This window comes from Lutzomyia longipalpis, chromosome 2, assembly GCF_024334085.1.
Source record: "Lutzomyia longipalpis isolate SR_M1_2022 chromosome 2, ASM2433408v1".
Lineage (NCBI taxonomy): Eukaryota > Metazoa > Arthropoda > Insecta > Diptera > Psychodidae > Lutzomyia > Lutzomyia longipalpis.
Window position 1 is genome coordinate 3168524 of NC_074708.1, and position 27091 is coordinate 3195614.

At 34.6% G+C, this 27091-nt stretch overlaps 2 protein-coding genes across 5 annotated transcripts; one reads left to right on the forward strand and one right to left on the reverse strand.

The window, feature by feature from the left end:
• The first annotated feature begins 326 nt into the window (after nucleotides 1–326).
• LOC129788643 (uncharacterized) lies at nucleotides 327–5906 on the forward strand. Of its 4 annotated transcripts, none has more exons than XM_055824868.1 (4): nucleotides 327–975; nucleotides 2098–2751; nucleotides 4751–5139; nucleotides 5224–5906. In XM_055824868.1, exons 2-4 carry the CDS (start codon nucleotides 2113–2115, stop codon nucleotides 5435–5437), a joined length of 1242 nt encoding a protein of 413 aa, XP_055680843.1. In that variant the 5' UTR covers nucleotides 327–975; nucleotides 2098–2112; the 3' UTR covers nucleotides 5438–5906. The 4 variants fall into 4 exon arrangements, with proteins under 4 accessions (XP_055680843.1, XP_055680842.1, XP_055680841.1 ...); XM_055824867.1 differs by having other exon boundaries at nucleotides 366–975; nucleotides 2106–2751; nucleotides 4739–5139; XM_055824866.1 differs by having other exon boundaries at nucleotides 368–975; nucleotides 4739–5139.
• An 8240-nt stretch (nucleotides 5907–14146) lies between these two features.
• On the reverse strand, nucleotides 14147–18373 carry LOC129788644 (glutamine synthetase 1, mitochondrial). The gene is made up of 2 exons (XM_055824871.1): nucleotides 17486–18373; nucleotides 14147–16212 (listed from the first exon to the last, which is right to left on the reverse strand). Exons 1-2 carry the CDS (start codon nucleotides 17703–17705, stop codon nucleotides 15227–15229), a joined length of 1206 nt encoding a protein of 401 aa, XP_055680846.1. The 5' UTR covers nucleotides 17706–18373; the 3' UTR covers nucleotides 14147–15226.
• Between the last annotated feature and the right edge of the window lie 8718 nt (nucleotides 18374–27091).

The window sequence follows — 27091 nt, forward strand, 5'->3', positions numbered from 1 at the left end:
GGATTTTTCTCTTTAAAAAAATGCTTAAACATTCAACTCTGGAATGTTCTATTTTATCCTTTTTAGAAAATTCTCACAGTTATGTACAACATTCTTTATCATCACCCACATGTTTGTCCCTCGCGGTAGTTTGCGCTTCTCCACCTCTTCTGCCTCTCTTGGAATCATTATATTAGTGTTTGATTTGCCATTCCAACAATTGGGACCGTGCTCTTGAATACACCATAAAGTGCTATATACAACACACTATCGGGAAAGCTCTTCTTGTGCCCATAAAATTCCTCACACACTGCGACAATGACATTGTGCTTTTTATAGAGCACTCAGTGGTTTTTCATCCTTTGACATGAATTCATTTATTTTCCAAAGTTCCGGAAGAAAAAGTTTCCTTTAGAAAAAAAAAATCTGTGATGTCGCGAAATGATTTTTTTTTCGAGATTTATGGCTTTGTGAAAATCTGTGCGATTTATATATTCTCTCTCTGTACAAATATACAGCATAAACTCCTCTATAGAGGAACATTTTCTATCTAATCTAATCACAGCGCGTTGTACGAGATTCTCGGTGTGTATATGTACAGGAAAATGTAATTTAAAGTGAAGCCAAGTGGATTTCTGCAGCAGTTAGTTGATGGTGTTGGCCGAGTTAGTTCTTAACCGCAGGACAGCCTGGAAGCAGCCTGCAACGTCCGCGACGTCTTTGAAAATTCAATTTTATAACTAAGAGATTCTCTAATAATTTGTGTTACCATCAAGTGGAAGATTGCAATGGAATTTTATTAATAATTCCCTTCAGAGTTGAGACAATATCGAAGGAGGAAGCACGAACTGTATTTCACGCGATAGTTTCAGTACCCAACTGAGGATTGAAGTGCGAGGAAAAGGTGGAAAAACTTCTGCATCCCTCTCTTTCGCAATATAATAGGATAATCTCAAATAATCCGGGACAAATTCACGCGAGGAAAATCGATTGAAAGTAAGTCAAGTGCTTGAGCAAAACTATGTACAGTACAACATGTATGTGGGTGTACGCGAAATGCATGCGAAGAATAGTGTTGTGTGCTAATTGATAGTGTCCACATTGCTCTTAAAGATTTTTTTTAACAAAACTTTTCACATAATCATCCCATAAATGTGAATAAAACAGAGATAGAGGCAAAAAAAAAAACGAATAATTAGCTTCGTCACGCACTATCAAGTGATTGAAGGGTCTTTTTTTCGCAATTTGTGTGCGTTAAATTCAGGAAAAGTTTATCATAAGTGGCTCTCAATCTCACCTCCACTGTTTTTTGCAATTACCTGATAAAAGATAATTTTTTTTCAAGTGAAATTCTGATTTATACAATCAACCAAATTGTCCTCTTACCGTGCACCATCATATACCCATTTATGTTATCTCATCATACATTTTAATTATAAATTAATCTTCTGTGTGAATTTCCTTATCAATGGGAAACTTCTTGGGTAGTTAAGTGGAGACGCCTGGTATTGTGTATAGGTAGATATTAAAAAGTTTGCTCTAAAAGCTCCGAAAAGCTGGCAAATCATGAGAATTTCTTTTTAAATCCATTCTTGGAAATTATGTAATTAATGGGCCTTATTCAGCGACCAAGAAACCCTTGAAATTCGCTTGAAATCTTGAAATTTCAGTACAAAATTCAAAGATTTCAAGGGTTTCTTGGTCGCTGAATTAGACCCAATATTTGAAAAATTGGTTCAATAAAACACGTGAGGAAGGAATAAAAAAATTCTTTAGGGGAGAACGGGGCAAAAAAGTCGCTTAAGGGTTTGGAAAAAGCTCAAAATATCATATTTTCCAAACAAAAAAAGCGAAAGCTCATTTAGTTAGGACATTTTTTGCCCTAAACCTCTATCTCAGATCATTTTGTTCTTTCTGGTTAGAAAATATTGTAATTTGAGCTTTTTTCCAATCCTTAAGTACCTTTTTGCCCCACTCTCTCTCTTAACAATGAATTATAAATATTAAATAGAAAAACGTTAATTTTTAAACTAACTCTAGCTAGAGAAATTATATAAAGAAGGATAAAAAGCTCTATTTTAATTGCTATTTATTCTCACAAAAATAATTCATTTCAAGTCTTTTAGCTGTAAAATGTCCAACACACCTGAGGTCAGGGACTTGGAGGGTCTCCTGAGCACCAAGTTGAATGGAAGGAAGGTCATAGAATGCACAACGAGGCATCTCACAGCTGTTGGTGACAACTATGGGAGTACAATGCTTGCATTGGATGTTAAGCTTTCCCCGGTGGATGGTGAGGAAGAATTCCTCCAGCTCGTGGCAAAAATGTGCCCAACAAACCAAATGCTCCTCGAAATCTTTCAAGTGAACATCACATTCACGAAAGAAATGGCCATTTATATGGTGTCTGTGCCAGAATTTTTGCGTCTGCAGGCGGATGAGGGGTGTCCTGATGATGAGAAATTGGACGTTTTTATTGAATGCTATGGGTCGAGGACCTCTCTATCCTCCACAGAGGCGTCTGTTGATGCCGATGCTGTTATCTTGTTGGAAAATATAAAGATCAAAGGGTACACAGTGGGGGATCGTGCCAAGGGATTTGACCTAGAGCACACAGAACTCATTCTGCGGAATGTGGCCAAATTCCATGCAGCTCCAATTGCCCTGAGGCACAAGGATGCGCAACTCTTTGACCAGAAGGTACGGGCGCATCTTAAGAAAATTGACATTGATGAGGGACTAACGAGTGAAGCAGCGGCTGAAATGAAAAAGGTAAAACCGTGTTCATCATGCATAGCGCGAGCTTTTTGCATCACATCGTGCAAAAGCTCCGCTACCTACGTACTCCCTATTTGTTTGCTTTTTATTATGTTCCATTAACAAGACATCGCAACACTCGACTGACATGCGACATTCATTTTTTTTTATTTATTTCTTTTCCTCTTCACCATAACTCGGTCTCGATGTCACTAACACTCAACATCACATATCAAGCTATAGCTTCCAAATACTCCTCACAAGTACCACTCGTGCTTGAGAATTCAAAATATGTATAATAATATGTCATCCCGTGTGTAGATTAATCTCAATTGGTCACTCTATCAATATGCTTTAACCACATACTCCATCTATATATTTGTATTAGATTAGTTTGCAGTCTCTACAATCAATTTACTCAATTTGCTAAATTGACCAATTAGACCCCGCACCATTTACGCTCTTAATCCCATCTCAATTACATACTAACGTGCTAACATGCAAATAAACGTCTTAATTTCGGGAGGTGCATTTAACATGTTCACGGATGATCTTCATTTTTATTTACTTAACTTATGCTTTAACACTTTTTTTTTCTTCTTCTTTTCCACGGGGTTCACTGTCCGGTGTATTTGCTTTTTATTTTCTCCTATATTTCCACTTTTGCCTTCTTCACACAAACTCTGAGAGTGAGATTTCCAGTTTGTGCGGAATTTAAACTATGCCAAAAACTTTTAGACAATATGCTGTTCCACTGAAATACTTCTTGGCTCACAGTTTTTTTCCACTAATGAATTCGTATCAGATGAAAGCATTTCTTCACCTTGAGTTCTTTCCCATGACTTTGTTGGTGTTGCTCTTTTTGCATAGTGAATGCGCTTTTTTATAGGCTATTTATGAATAAAACATTGCAAATTTATTTATTTTTGGCTAGATAGAAATGAAAATTTTGCTGACACAAATGCTAATTTTTTGCGGAAATTTCCTATAAATACTTTCTTTGCTCTTTTCGCGGTATTTTTCCTTTATAAATATGTTTTTAGTGACCACTAAAACCATGCAAAGATCCTTGAAAAATATATTTTTTTCTTCTATGAAAGCTCTCCTTTTGAAAGCTTTTATGATAAATAAAATCGAATATGAAATAGATTTATAATATTCGATTTAAGGATCTACTTGAAGAAATGTTAAAGAACAACCCCTTAACCGATTCTAATCTTCTTAGAAGTTTAGAATAGAGGATGAAAGTATCTTTCAGAGTTTTTTGAATTCATAAAAATCGGTTGGCAGGAAGTAAAATTAGACAAGGCTTTCTATAGCAAAAAATCCTTAAAAATATTACGCGTAAAAGCTTTTAATAGTCGACGTAGAAAATATTTAAAAGAGAACGAAAAATCGCTTTCCCACCGGAGAGAAAAAGGAAATTTGTGACTTAAAAGGCGATTTTTTGTTTTCTTCTAAAAATGCATACATTTCATAACAAGAATAAAATTATATCAGAATTATTGAACTAATAATTTAAATTCAAAGTTTTGTGCTTTATGAGCTTTTGAGAGAATTTGCGCGATAGTTTAAAAATTAATTTTAATGATTCAGAATCTAAATAAGAGTAATTAACTAGTAACTGATTTGATAAAAATCCGATTCTAGTCATCTTCAAAGATTTTAAAATCAGATCTATCAAGGAAAGAAAAAAAAACGAAGAAATAAATTATTTAAATTAAAAAAAAAATTCTGAGAACTTTCGCACTATGTATACTTTTTTTGAGAAGGAACTCTTAAATTCAAAGTTCTGTGCTTTATGAGCTTTTGAGAGTTTTGAGAGAATTTGCGCGATATTTTTAAAATAAATTTTAATGATTCAGAATCTAATTAAAAGAGAAAAGATCTTAAAGATAAACAATTAAAATAATATTAACACAGCTAACATCTTCCTCTTAAGCTATAGCTCATTAACACTGCTAAAAAGAACACATTACTGGTCCCCCGTCCTAATATGCAGAAACAATTTCAGGCATTTGAGAATGAGCTGAAATCCATCCCAGAAGTCCTTTCGCTGTACGACATCATCGCACGGCAGCTGGAGATGTGTCAGGAGCGACAGAGAGATTTGAATTTCTACGAGGAGAACATCTTCAACACCATCTGCCACAATGATCTCTGGGTGAATAACGTTATGATTGCCTACGATGCTGCCGGGAAGCCCTCAAGGGTGAAGATCTTTGACTTTCAGCTAATAATGTACGCATCAATGTCCCTGGATGTCCTGTTCTTTCTCTTCACAAGCGTACAAAATGATATTTTGCTAGAAAACTTCGATAACTTCCTCAAATTCTACTTTGATGAATTCTGCAAGAGTTTAAAGTTCTTTGGGTGTCCTCTGGATGATTTTACGTGGGAAAAGTAAGAAAATTTCGCTACCTTTTCTGGTCTTTTCTTCAAGTAATTGAGTTTTTAATTGAAAATTTCTTTTTTCTTTTTGTGCAGATTCAATGAAGATATTAACAAACAAGCCCCATATGAGCTCTACCACATTACATCAATGATAAAAATCCTTCTGATTGATAAGCAAAAAATGGCAGAGAAGGAAGAAATCACAGATGATACATTCTACGATGCCGAAATGGTGGGACCAAATTACTATGAGAAGCTGAAACTCATCATCTTGGAGTACAAGAAGCGCAACTGGTTGATTGAGTGATGAAACCAAAGAAGAAAAAGGGAAATAAACCCCTTTCGCAGAGAATGGGGGGTGTTTGTGTGTGGAAAAGCGAGAGTTATAATAATAATTTTCGCAACGGGGCAATACACGCCATGCCATGCTATGTAGAGAGCTACGGAATCAGGCTGGGGGGAAGGGCGGGGGCTTAATTTAAAAGCGAGAGATGGTGGCAATAATTAATTTATCGTACAATAAACTCTGTGTGTATGAAGAGCATTTATCAATTAATGACTTTCTCCCCTTCAAAGTGATGACACAGAATATTGCAATGTTTTAGTCAATTAAAACTTATATTATTTGCAATTTTGCGACAAAGTGCTTAATCCCGCCAATGTCTTCGCATCATTCCACAAATTTTTTTACATAATGTTTTTATAATTATATTTTTATGTTTTCATGCAAAATCGATTATTATTTGTCATGCAAAATAAGGGGAATAAAATGAACAGAGAGATTAAAATGTTGGATGATTAAATACATTACACTTTGTTCATTGATTACACGTAGACAATATAAAATAAATATTTAAGATTCTTGGCATAGTTGAGAGCTTTTGGCTTTGGTTTAAATGAACTGGATATGAATGACGGTTTTCTCAATTTTTTTCAAAGCTTTCTTAAGCTCCTTTCTGAGTTTTATCTCTCTTTAAGCTTTAAAGCTTTATATTTTAACCCTTTAACGTCCAACATGAAACATAAAAACATTGAAACATGCGCTCTTTTATCGCGATTTTTATTCTATGAATTTTTTTAGAGGACTTTTCTCACTCAGTACGTCTTCTTTGACCCCTTATGCGTGAATTTGATGCATTTGTAACATGGAAAATAATTACATTCATAAATAATTGAAAAAATAAAATGTTTCACGTTTGGGTCAGCGTATGACCCAAAAAACCTTAAAGGGTTAAAGAAAAAAGCTTTTCTGCAACTAATGAACATTTTTGAGGGTTTTTCTACAAGCTTTTCTTTCATAAAATCTTTCTTTTGATTTTTAACATACTCCCAGTACATTTTCTACATTTTCTGGTGTAAAAAATGACTTTGACGTAAAATATCCACCCAACACTAATTTATTATATCAAAACACATAGCTTTAGCATTATAAAACGATGCATGGCATAAATTTCTCTCGTGCGATCGCTACAAAATGTTACGTCAGCACACAAAAAGAAATGTTCCTCAAAATCTCTTTCTCTTTTGATAACCTCATCTGTATTGGGTGATGTGTTGGAGCAACATTGAAGAGGTACGCACCTCGCAACTTTTATGTGTATCAATCAATGTCTCTTTAATGCTTTTGATACTCTCATTGATGGTCAATGAACTCGAAGAGAGTGCTTTAAAGGGAACTGTGTGGAAGTTATTTTATTACTCACTCAGAGTTTTCTTTTTAATAAAATCAAAAGGATTTAATCATTAAATTAATTTCTTCATCATCATCATACAATGTGGCAGTATTTTGCTTCAAATTAATATTATTCTTTTGTGTGGAAAATTGTGATTGCAAAAGAAAGTATTTCAAAACACATCTGACGCGTGTCAGAAGGCAATATTTGTTGACGATTCTCTATTATTCCAATCTTGACGCATTCTATGCTCTTTTATCAAGAATTTTTCGGTGTTATCACCATAAAGCGTGACCCTTTCATTCAACGACTTTCCACTCTAATTGGAAAAATAACAATAAACATTTTGTTATAAAATATGGGAAGATAATGGAATTAAAAAAAAAAAGTTCTTCCCCGAATATATTTTGAGAAAAAGGAAAGTATGTCCTCCAAAATGAGGCTATGAGTTCCTTATGGGTTTCTCTGAAAAATTCATGGCAAAGTTCATGCTGTATAACAGCTGATATGGAGAGTAGAATTGATAAGAAAGTAAGGCATTCGTTGTACCTAAATGGAGAAATTCCTCAAAATGATTAATTAAAAAAAAAAGATTCTTTGCATTTTTTTCTGTTAACTTCCTTCATTTAAAATTAATCAGTTGGAGTCAAAAGGGGTCAGAGGGATATCCCATAGGTGATATTAATTTGCATGAGTAGTGAGATTGAGATTTGCAAACCTTAAAGCCATCATAGGTAGCTAAAAGCTCTACGAGAATATTTGAATTTTCTTTAACGTCTTTTATAGAAAAATAATTTTCACAAATTAATTTTATTTGAGTGTAAATCATGTAAATAAATTGCTCTAAACACCTAACATTTATTACACGAATTAGACACAAAATGAATTCACAAAATTTAGTGATTTATTTGGGTAATTAATTTAATTCCTTCATAGTATTTTTGACCGTCAAAACATTTTCTTTTGTATTTCTTAAAGCCACCAATTCGCGGACAGGGGACAGCAGAGAGCAATAATCGTGTTATTATCAATTCCTACACACATTGTCTGCTCTACGCGCGTATTAAATGTTAGCGCATATTTTCCACGCGGTTTGTATTTAAAAAATATATATATCCACGTAAACATGACCTAAATAAACAAGCAGACAAGTGGCCAACTCACAGTGATATGTAATGAATATAATGTGAGGAAAAAAGCCATGCAAAATGAATTTCTTAGGCACGTAATTTCACTCTCACTAAAAGTGAAATTTTGCTTTTGATATAAAGTTCGTGTTTTTCAAATTTTCTCCGTTCTAAATTCTACCAGCTTTTAACACTACAATTTGGTTAATCTTGACCCAGTGAAGACGCCCACAGATAGCTTTTGGTATGCAGAGACTAGCTATATGAGAAAACTTGTGCTTTAGGAGGTGATAAATAGTTGCATTTCCTTGATTAAAAGTCCTCCATTTGCAATTGAATGCACTTTCATTTACATATTCATTTATTTTTCCATTAATTAAAAATATAAAAGTTGAAATTTATGGTGATGTTGCTATGCAAAATGTGTATGAAAAACGTTATTCAACTGTGATGCATGTTTATTTTATAAGGTAGGTTGTATTGAAAAATATTCAGCATGGCAGATATGCGAGGAATGTTCTCAACTATTCATATTTTATTTAAAGAAATATTTAGTTGATAGTTTCCCAAAGAAAATAAAAAAATTTAAGGATCTGGAAAATAATTAAAAATTTCTTCAGCTCATAAAATATTAAGATTTAAGCTTTAAAGCACGATTTTTTCTTACAAGAATTCCTCTAGAAAAATCTTCTCCTTGATATATAAATTAATATGCAAGTTTGAGGGTAAGAAATGTTATGCAAGCGAGTGATCATGATCAAAACAACTTGCCCACACCAAATGATATTTCTTATTCCAGCACTTTAGCAACACGAGGAATATTAATAAGATGACTTTTAATTGTTTTCCTCCTCACATCTGAAAAACACTGGAAATGCAGCATTTTAAATTTATTTTTCTTGTAACAATGAATCCCATTGTTGGGTCACATTAAAGTCTTTCCTTTGGCACAGTTAATCCGCGGTTTCGTTGAATTTTAGAAGAAATTTTATCATTAGATGTGGAATGAATTTTTCAAATCTTTTCACAGTTTAAAATTTTCCAAATAAGATAAAATTCTTAATAAATTGTCGGAGAACTTTTAAAGGGAAAAATACAATAAATGAAAGCTCAGAGAAAAATCAAAAGCTCTCGGAAGAGTTTTTAATATTAGGGGAACGTGGCCTAATTCCGACCTTCAAAGGTCCGCGCAGAATGAGAAAAAAATGGTATAAGACAAAAAGAAATATTCTTAAATTTCGTACCATTTTAAATCCCCTTTAATGGTCTTTTAACTCCCATGACTTTCAACATTAAAATTTTTATCATTTTTAAGTAATAGCGGATTGAAAAAGGCCTTAAGAGGTCTGAATTAGACCACGTTTCCCTATAAATCACCTGAATCAGTAAAGTGAGAGTGAAAACTTCAACACGCGAACATTCAAACCAACTCCACATGTTCGCGTAATATTCACTGCGAGTAGGAAAACGTGGAGATTAGGCGCGAAGACGCGTCATCAATGGGTCTCCTCTCAATTTAGGTCACGACACATTCCAATTCTCATGTAGATCCACTTGAGATTTTCGCTCCACTTTTTCCACCCAAAATTCGCATGGGAAATAAAATTGAAGGGGTTTTTCGGGCAAGTGTGTGATTGCCATCTTAATTGCGTTTATAGTATCATATTGAGATGATATGGAGAGAGTGTCGAGGATTGTGAGATATTGAGCTTAATCACACACAAAAATCATCTGCCTCGTGTCAATGCGCCTTACAACAATGGCTGTTATAAAAGACTTTATGCTATAAGAAAATTTATTACCCCGCAACTGATATAAGAAGAATCAATTTCGCCGGTTTCCTTGAGTGAGAGCTTTTTTCTTTTCTTTTTTCACGCCGTGCAAAGTCTGATGACTTTTTACTACATGACATGCGGAGATCCACTGAAACTGGTTAATGTGAATCATACTGTCGCGAATGATCTTCACACAGAAAAAAAAGAACGACAGAGTTGTTAAATTCTATAATCGCTCAGTTGTAATTACATCCTTAATTAATTGGTGGTGATGACTTTTTTGTTGCAGAGATAGATCTTTCATGAACAATTAGCGATATCATTCGCAATTTGAGTGATTTTTTTTTCATTTGGCGTGTATATGGCGTAGAAAACTCTCTGTACTTTGGAGCGCTTTCACGATTATTGTGTCTTATCGCGAGGAGAGCTTTTTTTTTCATTACAATTCTTATACTCCGCCACAAGACGAAATAGGAAATTGTGTTGATTCATTAAACAAATGATAGTGCCGATTGTTTCACATGATGATGCTCAGAATTCGCAAAAATCTCAACAAAGTTCACACTTTAATGGCATTTTTCCACATGAGGCACATGAATTGTTCATGTTTTCGGCTCATGACTACATATATTCACAAAAAAGCCCCCACATTCAATACTGAAAGAGAAGTGTGGCAGAAGAGGGGATCGAGAAGAAAAAAAGTATAACTCATTAATTTCAATTTTCGGCATTTTTTATCACTTGTGAATTTACCCGTGAGACATGCACTGAGAGGAAATATTTGTTTTTGACTCTTTTCCAGCATAATAATATGTTTTTCTCATGAGGTATGAGCTTTTGTTTATTTTTCTGTTGATTTTTGGCTTTGCGTCATGCTAAAATTACTAACATAATTCCACTGCAATTTGTAATGACCTTAGCTGGGAAAATTTTTTAAAGAATAATAAATGAGTAATAGGCGTAAATTAAGTATTTTTTAAAATTAATAAATTTACGTCGTTCACTGATCCTGATTACCTATACATAAGTATTTTCTAAACTATTTTAAGATTTTTCTATTGAGATTTAACAAGTTGAAATTTTTAGGAATGAAAGAAAATAGGATTTAGAACTATATTACCGTAGGTCCTGAATGGTTCTGAAGAAGATCCAACATAATCATAATCACAAATAATCACAGACAACATAATCATATTTCTTTAAATACTTCGGGAATAACTGCCAGCTTCATCAGTTAAAAAAAATAGTCTGTGAATGCAATAAAAGAATCAAAATGAATTTTTTTTCTCTTTTACTAGTACCAAAATAAAAACATTTCTTTCAGTGTTTCTATTGAGGTGGCCGAGGATGATGCAACAAGTGCTTCAGCGAGTTTTTGCCCTCTAGAGCACCTCTTGAACCCGAATTTCTCTGTATTTTTTTCCACCTCTTCTTCAACCAGTTTCTTCCAGGTTTTCTTTCGTCATTGATCAGACCATATAGCAATGTAGGTATGTAGCTCGTTCATTGTTTCCATCACGGAGCCACGCTATTCATTGGAAATTATCATCACACGAGAAGTTCTTCTCTCTGGGTGAGACAATATATCTCTACTATACCAAATGATGCTAAAAATACTCTGCCGAAAATTGTTTTCACGTAACGACCATCCGTTAAAGACTCCATGGCTATTTTTGGCTCCACAATTGCCAAATCCACGAAAAAAATCTCTCCTGATGTTCAAGCTTTCGACTTTTTCTTGGACTTGTCTTGAGGAGTAATTCGTCAAACGGGTCAAATATAACATTGAAAAGACATCCCGTGTATGTTGCGAAAAAAAGCCATCGACGTCGTTGAATGCCGGAGAGCGGACTTTCATCATGACTTTTCTGCGTGCAAAAATTAGGACATTTTCACAAAGACACGCTGTGTGTTGTTATGAAACCCAAAAAGTGTGCGACTCAAGTTCATATTGCAAAATTCCATTGATATTTCTCACTTTCTTTGTCTCTGTTTTCGCGTTGTTTTAAAATTGCGCGCGCAAAGTCGTCTCACGCGATCGTGCTGTGATCAAAACTGAGATCTTCCCCCCATTCAAGTTTCCGCACGAGATTTTATTATGCTTATAGGTATATAATAGAGTTATTTTTTTTACTTTATGACTTTTCAGAGACGATTTTAGTGAGCTCAACAAGTGACGAAGAATGTGCTTTCCCCCCGCCTCCCATTGGTGTGAGCTTTATTATGAAATACAAAATTGCAATTCAATGATAGCCTAACACAATGAAAAATGTCTTGGAGACAGAGCGGTTATTTTTGTTATTCTCCTCAGCACAAGTTAATGGAAATTTATAATTTTTTTTTAAAAGTGCACTGAGGTCGTTTGATAAACTTGTTTAAATATTTGTGGAAAATAACTATTTGCATGCTTTTCCATTGATTTTAATAACAAAATCTGCACGTGCCACTTGAAAAAAATTAATCGTTTGTTTTTTGATAGATAGAGATTTGAAAAAGAAAAAATCTTATCAATCCTGGATTAATTTTAAAGTGAAGGTTTTGATGATTAAAATGAGTGAAAATTAATGTTGTGAAATTGGGAAAAGAGATGTGGCAAGAGACGTAGAGTAAGTCCCCTAAAGGTAATCAAAAAATTTCTTTTTAAAATTATTTTAGGGAATAGTTAAAGACTCAAGAAAAGCGCTGTGCTACAGTACCTAATCAAAAAATAAAAATAAAGTGTGCTTACATGCTGGGGACTTACTCTTTGTCTTTTGCACTCAACTTTATTTTTTTTAAAAATTGTTTCCTTCAATTTTTTTTAAATTTTAAAAACAATTAATTTTCTGAGCTAAGTAAGGGACAAAATGAATTTCTAGGAAATGTATTTGGAGCAAAACTTGTTAATATATGGCTGAATAATAATCCATAAAAGGTAGAACACTCGGAAAATGTTATTTGTTGGCTTTAAGCGTTTAAAAATGACATAAAAAGGAAATATTTTCATAAAATTTTAAGTAAATTCAGCTGAAGGAAGATTTTAGGATTTTTTATGCCGAATTTCAAGAATTTAAATTGAAAATTGACTCTTTTGTGAAATTGAAACTTGAAGAGAATTAAAAAAAATTCCGGGCATATCTGATTTAAAATCTTTAATGGTTTAGCAACGAAGAAAAATGTGGAAATATTTAATTTTAAAATCTGGATTTTTAATATTTAAATAAAATTGCAAAATCCTACCAGGCGCCTCCATCTAATAAATATGTATGTCTCTAACCTAGAGTTTTGTCGTGATAATTATCTGTTATCTTACATTATAATTTAAAACAATAAATCTTGCGCTATGATCTCTTTTTGTATTATTCTTTGTAATTCATTCTTGATTTTTTTTTAAACTACCAGGCGTCTCCATTGTCATATTTAATGAACATTTTATGTAAAATTGAAGTGAAAATAAGGCGATTCATCGCTCACGTCGCTCCCACTGGCCTTCATTTGAGTATGTAGGCAACACAGAAAAAAACACATATGAAGCGTTTAGAACATTTCATGTAACTCCACCATAACGTAACATATAAAGAGTGAGTGTATCACTGTTTGAGCGCGTGTTCACGCGTTGGAGAGTGCTGTTTTTATTTTATTTATTTCTTTACAAATTACGCTCAAAGAGACAGAGATAAAATGAAGTGAAAGAAAAAAAAACGTATAAAGTGTGTTCTTTACTCCGAAAAAGAAGAGTGAGGGCAGATTGAGTAAATTCAGCTTGAGAAAAGTACTATCACTGGTTAACGACACTCTCCACCAATATATTGTATGCGCGATATTCCTGATAGCACTTGGGGTTTCGTCGATAAGGCGACATGAAAGTGCATCCGTTTGGTGATAACACAACTCTCCATTTATGTAGAATGATCAACAATCCAAATGCTCATTTATTGACGCGGATTTCTCAATTGCACTTCTCGCATATTTTTACCATAGCCACGTGCTGGGGTTCCCTGTCAATCATCCATGCCACTCAAACTTGTTTATTGGCATGGAAATGCATGAGAAAACATTTTTCCAGCCGAAAATAGAAATATGATAATTTTTTCATCAATTTTTTATCATTTTTCATGGGTTGAAAATTGAAAATTTCACTTTGTGATCATGAAAAAAGATAGTAAAGTCAAAGAAATCAAATCAGCTGTTTGAAGAAGGCAAACTGAGTCGTTGTTCGGCACTATCTCTGATTAGATAATGTGGGTGGAATGAAATGAAAAAAAGAGCAGACGATGGAGATAAGCTTTGGTGCCGGCGTATGGGCTGCATATTGTGGGGAAGAAAAATCGCACCAAGAAGAATCTAAATGAAAAATTTATTCATGAAAATCAAAAGGCAAATGCACCAAGGAAATTCCTTGATAAATCTCCCAAGGAGGGGCAGTGATCTCATAGGACGTCGTCAAATAAAAGAACTTGCATTGTATTTACAAAATATATATATTCAACTTAGACAAAGGTTTTTGCACATCATCATCTGATATATTCTTTTTCTTTTTAAACTAACAAAGAGTTCTTTTTCCTTTTAATCATTTTGCCTATTCGATTCAACATGTATTTTATTCTTTTGTCCTGTTTTTTTTCTTTATTACGAAACTAAATACTGATACCTTACAATTTATGCAATATAACGAAAAAAAAATATAAAGTCCTCCCCAATTCTAAATTAAACATTTTAATCATTAAGAATTAAACCACTATTTTGAGTCTACGACTTTTCTTTCATTTTTTTTTCTTTTAAATTTCTCACTCCCTCTGTAATTTTTTTTATGCTGCGTCACACCACCCAATTTAAAAAAATGCTTGCGTGTGTCTCAGTTTTTTTCCTCACAATGGTTAATTTTTTTACAATAAAGAGAAAATCACACGAAAAAAGACTTTCTCCCGTCTCCCCAAATGTCTTAACTAAATATAAAAATTTTCATTGTAAATCTAAATGCATTTTTTGTAAGAATAGAGTTTTTTTCATTAATTAAATTTAGTGGACAAGATGTGTTTGTTTCTCTATCAAATGTAAAATTATATATTCATTCCTTATCAACCCAATTTGTATATAAAGATAATTTCTAAGCTTTCTTTGCTTCGTCTCTTCGTCAGTTATTTAGTCTTTCCCACTGAAATATTTTTAAACTCTACACAGAAATCTCTTTCTCTACACAACATTTGACAACAGAGTCTGTACGTTTTTTTTTATCTCACCGATTTCATCAACGATATGTCTTGAAACTAAGATTAAAGAAAAATTATATTTATGATTCTTAAAAAACTTTTCTTTTTTTTTCTATATGTCTTCAAACAGTCACATCAATTACAAACTTTTTTTTCTTCTAATAGATGTTTAATTGATATAGAGATATATAATATGCAATTATTAGATATTTAACGTTACAGCGATATTATTGTGAATTTGACCGAATTTAACAACCAATTTTTGTTTTCTTTAAAAGATTTTTTACCATTTTTTACGCCAGCGTTGGAAAGCAAGTTTTTCTTTTGTGTCCTTATTTGTCAACACAGCATGTATCGAGGATAGCATTGCACACAGCGTAGGGATCGCAATTTGAACTGGGTCGACGATCCTCCAGGTAGCCTTTTCCAGCATCAGCAACACCTCGTGGTACACGGACACTGACCCCACGATCGGCAATACCCCATGAGAATTTCTTAATGGACGACGTCTCAAGGCGCCCAATGAGTCGACGTTCATTGTCCTTCCCACCATGTGGATCGTAGCAGCGAATGTGATGATCTTGCTTCTTGGACAGGCGCTCAATTGCCTGCTCGATGACTTTCATGCCACCATCTTCGCGCATTTTGCGCGTTGAGAAATTCGTATGGGCACCAGCACCATTCCACGGTCCATCCATGGGCTTAGGATCGAACGTCACGACCACCCCGTAGTCCTCAGCAATGCGCCACAGAAGGTATCGTGACACCCAGAGATCATCGGCACACTTCATACCCAAACTCGGACCAACCTGGTACTCCCACTGGGCTGGCATGACCTCAGCATTGGTGCCGGCAAAATCAATCCCAGCATAGATACACGCCACCCCATGGGCTTCCACGATATCCCTGGCAATTACACGATCAGCTCCAACGCCACAGTAGTACGGACCCTGAGGCCCAGGGAAGCCATGAGCTGGCCAACCCAGTGGACGATTGTCAAAGTCCAGGAATGTGTATTCTTGCTCAATACCAAACCACGGTTCTTCATGATGAATCTTATCCATTGTATGCTGCATTGCGCACCTGTGGTTCGTGTCACACGGCGTACCATCGGGCTTGTACGTGTCACACATCACAATGATGTCATTCACGCCGAATTTCGTGGGATCCTTGTAGATTGCTCGTGGCACGAGGGTTGTATCGGAATTCCCACCAAGTGCCTGATACGTTGAACTACCGTCGTAGCTCCACTTAGGGACCTCAGCGGGACTTTCGGGTTTCTTGTTCAGTATACGCGTTTTGCTGCGCACATTTTCTCCTGCAGATTTAATAATTTATTTATTTTTTCCCAAAGGTGCTGCATTGATTATTATTTTTCATTTTTTTTTATGAAAAAAATCTTAACGGTTTTATGATTTTAAAAATATTTTTAAAAAAATGTTGTAAAAAAGGTAAGAAAATGTGGGTCTTATGCTCTTTTGGAAAGGATGTCTTTTCCTTAGTTAAATGGCACTATATAAAACGGCAATATAAAGAAAAGAAATCTTTATAAAAATCCTGCTTTTTCAAAGATCTTAATAACTAGAAAAAAATTCTTTATGATTTATAGAGAAGAAATTTTTCTTTTTTTTTTTAAATCTTAAGGGTTTTAGGAATTTTAAAATATTATAAAATAACTTTAAAAAAAAGGTAAGAAAATGTGAATCTTATGCTCTCTTGGAAAGGATATCTTTATGTTTTAAATTGTCGACATAAAAAAATAGAAATAATCTTTTAAAAAAAATCTTAAGGAATAAAACATCCATTCATGACTTTCAGAGAACAAATCTTTCATTTCTTTGGAATGCTAATGTATTAAATATCGATTTAATAGTAGAAATAATTTTAAAAACTTCAAAATTTTATTTTTAATTAATTTATAGAAATTTTGAATCATAAAACTGATACAAGTTGAAATAATTAACACAACCATTTTAAGATAAAAATTTAAATAAATTGAATAAAATAGAAAGCAAAATTTTTTTAGATAAAAAATTCAAAAGAAATTTTAAAAAATACTTTAAGATAATCTAAAAAATATCAGCTAAAGAATCCTTTAAGTAGATAGGCAATTTAAGAACATTATAAAATCAATTGAATCAATTAGTTTAAAAAGAATTTAATGAGAGTTTTAAGTCCTTTCTTAACTTTAATAAATTCTTAGTTTTATTTTGCTAGAAAATTGTATTTAAGAAAATTTTCTCCAATTGATACAGCTTAAAAATATTTAAAATAAAGAAAAATTTCACAGCATTAACAAAAAAAATTGTTTTTAAAAAAATTCAGTTAAGATAATTACTAACAATTCGGGAAATCTTTAAATTAGAATTGGTTCTTAATGAAAACAATTTTCTTTATTCGCCTAAATTTAAAAATAAAAAAGAACGTTAAAATTAACTGTTCTTGCTTCATCAGAACGAGCAGGATGAAATTTTTGCCAAATCACAAAATTTTGTCGATCAGTTAGGGAAAAAAAATTTTTTTGCCACTTCTTTGAGCTTCTTGGTCCTTAAAAATTATTCTTCAGCAATAAAATTAATTTAGCTCATTACCTGTTCCATCAATCCACACATAGGTAGCTTGGATGACGTTGGGATTGAGCTGAAGGCGCGAATATCGGTCCATGACTTTCTTGTTGAAGTCAGCATTTGGTGAATTGGCCAGGACGCTGGAGAGAGCTCTTGGTGTGCTGCTGAACATGCGCGATGGTGCCTTACTCGTGAGAGTAGACATTTCTTGGCGAATCAATAAACCCACCACTCTAAGAGCCATTTCGGATGCTGGGTGGTGTTCCTTTTTCTATGCTCACAAGACACACTTTTGTCCTTAAATGCCCTTCAGGATTTCCTCCTTTTGGCGCACTTTGTGACCCTTACACAACGCGTTCTTTGTGAAATTTTCTCGTTCTCCCGCAAAGTCTGGCTTTTGTCTTCGCCAGATTTCTTTCTTATCACTTTCACCGTGAGATTCTCCGTGGTTCTTCCAAGATAATTTTTTTTTAACAACTCAATTTGGCACACTTTTTTATATAAATTTAATTGCGCAAAAGACGCCACCAATTTTCGCTTTTTATCAAATTCCCTCACAAAACAAGCAAAAAAGCTGTAAATTTATTTAATTTAAAGTCAACTGTGTTTCACAAAGTATAATTTGTAGTGCGATGAATAAAGAGTGAGAGGAAAAAGAGCGAGACCAGTTGGAATAACACTCTCGGTGGAAAAAAAATTAAATATTACTTTTCTTTATTGAACCAAAATGGTTTTGTGTTGCAAGAGAGAACTCGAAAGCTCGACTGCTCGACTCTGACTGCCGTCTGTGGCTTGTGACTGCGCTTCCTGAACTCACCCAGATCACCCGTCGTCTTCAGTCCGGAGTCTTTCGCGTGCTCATGGGTCTGCAGCCGTGCCACTCCACCCCCCCGCGCGCACATCCGACCATCTCTCACAGCTATATAGCAGTTGGAGCATTCCACAACAGCTGATTTCTCTGCTTCCTTCCACGTTGCTGGTGTCTCGTTTTTTTATGCTTCTTCCCAACACATTGCTGACTGATTGAGAGAAAGCTCCCAATTTTCTCACAGACACATACATAGCACATACATAGCATGTTGTTGAAGCTAAAATATGAAAGAGAGTGTTGGCTTTTGGCCGTTTTGCATTTAGGCGCGAAAATTGTAAGAAAGTATCTGTGTTGAGTAACATTCACGTGGTTTAAGCATTTTTTTCCTCTTTTTTTAGCTCTATATTTTCTTCCCTCCTCCGCACCATGTCTTATATAGCAGAGAAGTGCGTAAATTTCAATTTACCACCCTTGAAAAGTCCACACCCCCATCCCTGGGAATGAATCACCAGAAAAGACCATCAAGAGACGCAATGAGCAGCTCCCTACACAGCTTTTCTACGGCTTCAACGGTCGTTCACACTTTTCCTCCTCCATCCAACAGTTTTTCCCGAACTTTTCTTCTTATTAGCATCTTCCCATCAGCCACTCTCTGCCACATATGTATATAATTGCTCCAAATTGAGAGATTATTTTTAACGCCATATATGAATGCACTCTGTTGGGAAGAAATATATACAAATTTTATTTACACAGAGCTTCACATTATTATTTGCACTCACTGCCATGTGAGGCTTTATTGTTCTGCCATGATAATGATAAAAAAGCCAGCAGCTATATGATAAAAATGATAGTTGGCAAGCGTTTGAAATTACATATCAAAGAGAATTCGGGCAATGAGCACGAGTTTCCATATTTTTTTTTCGGATGAGGGGAAAATTCAGTTGGAAACGCCGGAAAGTACATTATTTGAGTTAAACAATAATTTGTGCGGGAAAGTCAATAGCATCCCACACAGAAACTGGGTTTGTGAACACAGAATAAAGTCAATGACATTGAAATGTACCCCCCCCCCCAATGTTAATGTTCTAGATTTATTTTCCTTCTTGGGAGAGTTTTCTAGATCATGAACGATAATAAATTTTACCACAAAATGCATTTAAATATTTATTATTCTTTAGCACCTTTAGTAGTATTACATTTAAGATAAGGTGCAAGAGAAATTTCTTTTTTAGCACAATTTGCATTCCTTTCTTGGAATTCTTTTTTAGCTTTGATTCTTTTTTTGTTGCGTTGTGTTTGCAAGGATGTGTGGGTGGAGTGAGGGGAGAAAGAGGTAAGAGTGTCACGGCCAGGTGAACACGAACAGAACAATTTATTCTTTCTTGAACTTGAGTGTTCTAAAATTAAATTTTTATATCCTCTTTAGTGGACAAGATTGCATGCAACTGTATCGATAAATTCTTTTATTTATAAAATAAATAGTTTTCTCAGTATTCTAATTTTACCTAATTTTCCTGCGAAAGTAGAGACTCAACCTATTTTTATTGACCCGAAGGATGTCCATCAGACGTCCTCAATCGTGTCCTTAATTCAAATAAATGAAATAATTTGAATTGAATTGAATTGAAGAATTGAAGTTTTTTTCTTAACGTTTTTGGGTCTAGCTGCCACAATTTTTGAGATTTCGACTTGAATTCGGGAGCAAATGAAAATTGTGGGATTTTTCTACATTCTTTTTATCGCATTGAGATAATTCAATCCAGTCAAAAGATATAAACGGTCAAACATATGCATTGATTTTTGGTCCACCCACTACTATTTCTCATTTACAATTCGAGGGCTACATTGTAAAAACGGCTAATTCGGTTCGGAGCTCATACAAACCTATCCAGTTTTACAATGTAGCCCTCGAATTATGGAGCAGATGAAAAAATTGCCTAATGTATTTATCGATAGGAAAGTAATATACTTCGTGTGCACTTAATGTGTTCTTCACCCTCAAGATGGAAGAAAAACTGGACCTCATTCTGGCCAAGCTGGAGCAGCTAACTGCCGGCCAGGAAAGGCAAATGGCCAAAATCGAGAGCATGGCGCAAGATATAGCAGGTTAAACGATATCGATAACAATCGTTATAATCATCATACTTCGTGTGTACTTAATGTGTTCTTCACCCTCAGATGGAAAAGAAAATTTACCTAATTCTGGCCAAGCTGGAGCAGATGAGCGCTAACCAAGAAAGGCAAATAGAGAAGCTGGATAAATTGTCTGAAGAGTTTGCAGGTAAAAGCATAAAGAAACATTGAATAGTATGACCATAGATTCACAAGACATTTGACATCTCGATGGTCTGTCAAGATAAGATGGACCGCTTTTATTTGGTTTAGCCTATAAAATCGGACCATCTTATCTTGACCACCCTATAGAAGGTTTTGTCGTGCAGTTCTAGCAGATAGATTGGCTTATATGCGTGAGACCGACGATGGTTTTAACTCATCCTCTATTTTTCTACCGTGGACCTTTACGTATTTCAGATAAGGTTACTTATATTTGATATATTGTTTTGTAAACTACAGAGATAAAACAGAGGCTAACTTCCCTCGAAATGGATGAACTTGAGGGCGAAACTGCTGAGTCAGAGCCTCCGAGGGAAAATCCATTTCCTATACAATCCATGGAGGCTCTGGATGAAACAGAATAGGGCCCGTAATATGTAACTCTCCGAGTGCTGGGGGGGCCATAAGAACTGTACGTACAGCCACCCAGCACTCGAAGAGTTACATAAAAGGCCCTCAGGACATGGAAGAAGACGTGGTCTCGCGGACAGATATTTGCAGGAATCATGGGGCCTCAAATATTATCCCTCTTTTCTCATCAATTGAGGATGGTTAAAGATAGAATCGCCCATGCGCTAGCGAGGTGAAATGCTCGGGAAGAGCAATAACGTCAGGACAAACCCTTCGACTTAGAGGAGATCATGCGCGCTGAGGTGCTCTGCCACTTTAATAAGAGGTCCGGCAAAGGAAAACGTGGTCTCGCGGACCTGAAGATAATTGATGGCGCGATTCAAAAGTATAAAAATGGGCCTGTAATAACAATTAACTTTAAATTAGAATTTAGAGATATTTCAAATCTAGGTTGGTCAAGATAACATGGACCGCATTTATTAGGTTAAGCCTATAAAGACGGTCCATCTTATCTTGACCACCCTATAGAAGGTTTTGTCGTGCAGTTCCAGCTCATAGATTGGCTTATATGCGTGAGACCGACGATGGTTTTAACTCATCCTCTATTTTTCTACCGTGGACTTTTACGTATTTCAGATAAGGTTACTTCTGTTTAATTTTTTTGAAAACTACAGAGATAAAACAGAGGGTAGCTTCCCTCGAAATAAATGAACCTGAGGCTGAAGCTGAAGCTGACTCAGAGCCTCCGAGGGAAAATCCATTTCCTATACAATCCATGGAGGCTCTGGACCAAATAGAGCAGGAAATGGAAGATGAGGAAAAGAGGAGTGATATATATTTAAAAGAGGAGTGAAATCGTATGTTTTAATACTAATATGTTTTAATAGCTCTACAACTTTTATGTTAATTAGTATACAAATTAATGTTGTACAGCCGAAGTATACGTTTCAAGTGTAAAAAAAAATATAAAAGGAGGTTGAGGAATAGGTGTAATTATGTAAAAGTCATCAGAACCTTTATCTGACCCTTCAATAGGTAAAAGAATGGAAAAAAAATCAATTTATCTGTGGAGGCGCTTGCAACTCGTATTGACCTCCTACAGACAAACAGACTTTTCAGCTTTATATATTAAGATACCATAAGGTTAAAGGTTCGATCATCCATCGTGCAGAAACATACGTCGAGGCACAAATGGAAATATTCTCACAATTATGTACGTACATACATGCGACATAAATTTGCCCAATTAATGCGCAAACTTTGCAGCTTACCCGCCCACATAGGGAATCCATAAATTAATTCATTCTATATTGCAGAAGTGAACAAAACAAAAATCCTTCGTTATGATGAAAATTCTGGCGAAGTTGCATGAGCCGCGCAAAATGATGGGAATCCTCCGAAAATTTCCATTGCGAAAGTTACAACAAAGAGGAATACTCCGCAAGACACCCAACAAGATGCGAAGAGTTCGATGACATACAAAAATTCGGGGATTTGAAGGCACACACAATGTGTACCCCAAAATGGCTTTATGTAATTTTTTTTGGCAATGACTCTTCACTGAACATTCTTTTTATTGCCCACCCACTGTATGGCAAAAAGGAAAGCACACAGAGATTGTTCCGCAGTAAGTGCATTTCATTAAACATGCACAAAGAATATTTTTGAAGAGAATTAATGCGTTTTGTGTGTGGGAAAGTGCAGAAAATATTCCCAACTTTGTTCAATGTATTTAACATTGGACTTCTGTGCATTAAAAGACAAATAAGAATTTCTATTTCTATTATTGGACAATATAATTTTCTTTCTCCCAACTATTTGTCATGCTATCACATCACGTATCAGGGTCTAAAATTAAATATTTATTCCCAACTATCATTGGCTCAATGTTTGTCGCATTGGAAAAACTAAAAAGTCAATCATAACGCGTCCAGTTATAAGAGTTGGTGTCCCACAACGTGTAGAAGTTTGTTTATGCGTTGAAATACTATTTGTGAGCAATATTAGTAGGCAAAGTTGATTTTTTTTGTGAAATTCAGCAATTTGATGCATAAAAATGGTCATATCTCTGGTTCTATAACACCTACAGAAATTTCGTGACTAGTTTTGGAAAGCTATTGAAATAAGCTATAATTTGATATATGTCTCAATGATTTTCAAGGTCACCTCTAGAACACAATATGGAGGATTTTTGTTTTACAAAATGAGTTTTTCGCATTTTTCGTCCTGAAGAAATGGTTCTAGAGGTTTCTGATGTTCTAGAAAGTTGTAGAGTTTTGAAAAACCTTTAATTTTATACTAAGATGAGCAAAATCGGTCAAGCAGTGCAGGAGATATGGCTTTTAGAACTTTTCAAATTCAAGAATTTTTGAAATGGCTATATCTTCTAAACGGCGACATAGATTTTCTTCATTTTCGGACTGGTGAAAGATATTGAGTCAGGCTACAACATATCAAAATTTAAAAGATTTGCCTAATGGGGATTCGGAGATATTGCCCCTTAAAGTTAGGCAATTTTTGTTTTTGATTTTAGCGCCTCTTGCGGATATTTTTGGAACTTGAAATGTTCTAGAGAGTTGTAGGGCTTCTTGAAACCTTTCATTTGATACCAAGATGATCAAAATCGGTCAAGCCGTTCTCGAGTTATATCGAAAAAACACTTTTTGCTTTAGGCCGCCATATTTGCTAAACCGCTTGACCGATTTTCAAGTATGAATTGTCGATGAAAACGTCTCACTGAGCTCTACAACATACTAAAATTTCAGACCTCTAACTATAAAGGAAGTGGTTGACAGTAGTTCAAAATGGCGGACGGCAGCCATCTTGGATTTTGAAAATGCGAAAAAATGAAATTTTACACCCACATTTCTATAGAAAACTTCAAACCCGAAGTCTCTATCTGTCACCGTTCTCGAGCTATAAGGCAAAGTTTGGGCGACCGGCAGGACGGCCGGCAGGAAGGCCGGCAGGACGGCCGGCAGGACGGCCGGCCGGATCAAAAATTTTCCACCACCATTTTCGTAATGTGGGATGTCTAAAACGTGCTCATACGAAGTTTGAGCCCGATCTGAGGTGGTCGGTTTTTCCGACGATTACAATACTTGGTGTTGGCCACGAAGTGGAACACCAACTAATTATATCGAGTACCTACTCAAAGTGATGGCTGACCTTTGATGCACAGAGTAGGAGTTCTCAAGCAAACAAAGATTGATTGTGAGTGAATTGGCATGTGGCTGTAGTATGCATAAAAGTCATGTTTTTCACAATTTTATTTTAAATCCAATTTATTGCATATTTTTAGATCAAAGGAAGTTTTTTTTTATCTATAAAAATTCTTTTCTATTATTAGTTATTTTTTGAGCTTGAATTTTCTGAGAAAATCATTTTTAATGATGCCAATTGAATTATATTTAGTACAGTAATTATTTATACTTCTAAAGCATAAAAAATCTCATATAAAATAGTTTATTTTAAATGATAAAAGGACATTTTTGGTAGAATGAATGCCAAATTCAAAGAATTTTTCCAGCAAAATGTCTTTTTTATGCATTGAAAGAATTATTTTAAAATATTCTTTATTCATTAGAATTTTCTTTAATTTTTCTCTACATAAATTCTCATAAAATTGAATTTATATTGCACAAACCTCATTCCCACACATAATCAATTATTTTCTCCATCAATGTTGTTTCAATATTTAAATTAAAATACAATTTATTTAGGTATATCAGCATAGATAATTTGATGAGTTTTCTAAATCAAAATATCTCCCCAATAAGTTACATAAAATGTTTTTAAAAATATTTTCTGCACGAAGCATGTTTTTGTGATTGATTGATGGAATGAGCACAAATTGAGGGTCTTGCTGTGCAACATTATTACAGCATTATTTTGATAAACCAATCAAATGAAAAATTTTTGTCAGCTAATCTTTGCACAAGACAGCGTGTTTATGTGCAATTTTTCGCCCCCTACCCATGCCTTTGAGAAAATGTAAAACTTTTGGCGCCACACCAAACTTTTGAGAGCTTTTACGATCAATGGTACATACATGCAGGCGCTCTTATACACTGAACTTTCATTCATGCCGAAAATTGCCCTTGAGCACGCGGGGTATATGTATAGTATGAGATATAAAAATAAATCCATGAAAAGCTCCTTCAGTGATGCTTTGAGTTGAAATTGAAAGCGTGCGCTTCAAATTACAATTTATTTTCTCCACATGCAGCAGCTCGTGCCCATTCAGGACATTCACGTGGGGTTAAGGCGTCAGGAGGTGGTCAATTCATGTCGAAGGAAACACTACATGATAAGCTCTCTCCATGGCGGGAAAAGAGGACAATCTTACCATGCATTGTATGACTGTGTGTGTAGTGTATCCTTCGATGTTAATCACATTTTCACATCTATCGTTCAGTTTTGATGAAGACGCGATAAACAGGAGATGGATGGCTGCTATGTATGTACATTGTACATAGCGCGCGGCACCGCAATAAAATTGGACGTAGAATAGAAACCCCGAAAAATCACTTCTCTGCCCTAACTGTGATTGTTCTCCCGCGCACCTAAAAGCGACGAAAATTCATTTTCACACAAAATTCACAAACATTCCGTCGTCCCTTTAGTGAAAAATTTTTGGCGGGTAGCTTATATACAAAAGAATGGGAAATGTAAATAATGCCAACAAGGGCAAGGACCTCGGCATTTTACCTAAAACACTCCTCGCTCAGAATACTTTTACAAAGTGCGCATTTTTCGCGATATAAAAAAAGCGAGAGTGAGAAAAGACTTTTCCAATATGGAACTTCTATTAACTCACACCCATCTGCCGTACAATTTTGTCCGCCACGATAAACTCTTATACAATAGACTTCTCGCAATCGGAATTCCTGCGCTCCTTTTTTGTGTATATATATATCCCTATGGTTGCGAATAAAAATTCAATTTCACTTCGTAGTACTTCAACAAGCCCCCCTTCGTACCCCCTCCGGTGAAAAACCTTTTTATGCTATTTCAGTCTATTGCGTTTTACTGTTTGACATCAAATAAATAACAATGCGATGCATGAAAATAATTGTTGCACAACATTTTTCACCCTAACATACATAATAATACGATGCGGCGTGTAAACAGAATCCATAGGAGCTTTCGTACCTGGATAAAGGTAGGGTATTAGGCTGTGATAAGAGGAGAGACACAGAAAAAAAAAACATAATACTCGCTGTGCCCTTTATACATCACTGGTATGTATAAATATTTAAAGACAAAAAGTAAACAGAAAAGGAAAATTTTGCAAGATAAATATAAGTCAAGATTAAATTTAAGATGTGTCAGAATACAAAATTCTACGAGCTCATAGGTAACAGTTGACGCTTTTTCTGAGAAAAGTTTAAAGAGCTTTCTTGTTGTTTCTTGCTTTTCAAATAAAAGCACAAATAATATTTTGAAGGTAAAGGTGTATAATTGAGATGTTAATTACTCTCATTATTTAAGGTATACGTATAGGGTTTCTTCTCCTTGGAAATATGCAAGGAATTGGCTTGAGAATTAATGCAGGAGACGTTACAAAGACAAAAAGTGTAGGCAATAAATTTTTGAGAGAAGCGGAAAAGGCAAATTCATTCATTGAAAGAGCTTTTATAATTTTTCCAGGAAAATCAATTAATTCGGGGTTCAATTAATCTTTTTATTTTCAAAGGAAAAGAAAATAGGGAAGGCCGAAAAGCAGCGTATTAGGTAATCAGTGACATTTAAAATGTGTTTTGTAGAATAATTAATTAATCGTTGAAGAAATAAATTGGAATGCAAAAAAAGAATTTTCTTTTTTTACGTTTAAATTTTGGATTTTTAGAAAGAATTTTTATTGAAAAGAAAAGAGGTTTTCCAATGGAGTTAACAGAGCTTTGAAAGTTCAGGGATGAACTTAAACGAAATAAATAGGGAATAAGGCTCGAAATTAAAGCTCCTACATTAAATTTTTATATTTTTATTTAAAAGAATATTTTCTTTAAGAATAAATAAAATAAATTTACCTTAAAAATGTATTTAGAAGAAAATTCTTAAAAACGAAAAGAACTTTTTTCAACAAAGAAAACCTTTTTGAACCGATTTAGGACAACATCTTCCATAAA

What these genes read in the sequence shown, in the direction of transcription:
- LOC129788644 (XM_055824871.1), bottom strand. Translation starts at nt 17,705, where the DNA reads ATGGCTCTTAGAGTGGTGGGTTTATTGATTCGCCAAGAAATGTCTACT. An exon ending in TGTGTGGATTGATGGAACAG is followed by an intron (nt 16,213 to 17,485) that starts GTAATGAGCTAA and finishes TTAAATCTGCAG; the next exon opens with GAGAAAATGTGCGCAGCAAA.
- LOC129788643 (XM_055824867.1), top strand. Translation starts at nt 2,113, where the DNA reads ATGTCCAACACACCTGAGGTCAGGGACTTGGAGGGTCTCCTGAGCACC. An exon ending in CAGCGGCTGAAATGAAAAAG is followed by an intron (nt 2,752 to 4,738) that starts GTAAAACCGTGT and finishes CCTAATATGCAG; the next exon opens with AAACAATTTCAGGCATTTGA. An exon ending in GATGATTTTACGTGGGAAAA is followed by an intron (nt 5,140 to 5,223) that starts GTAAGAAAATTT and finishes CTTTTTGTGCAG; the next exon opens with ATTCAATGAAGATATTAACA.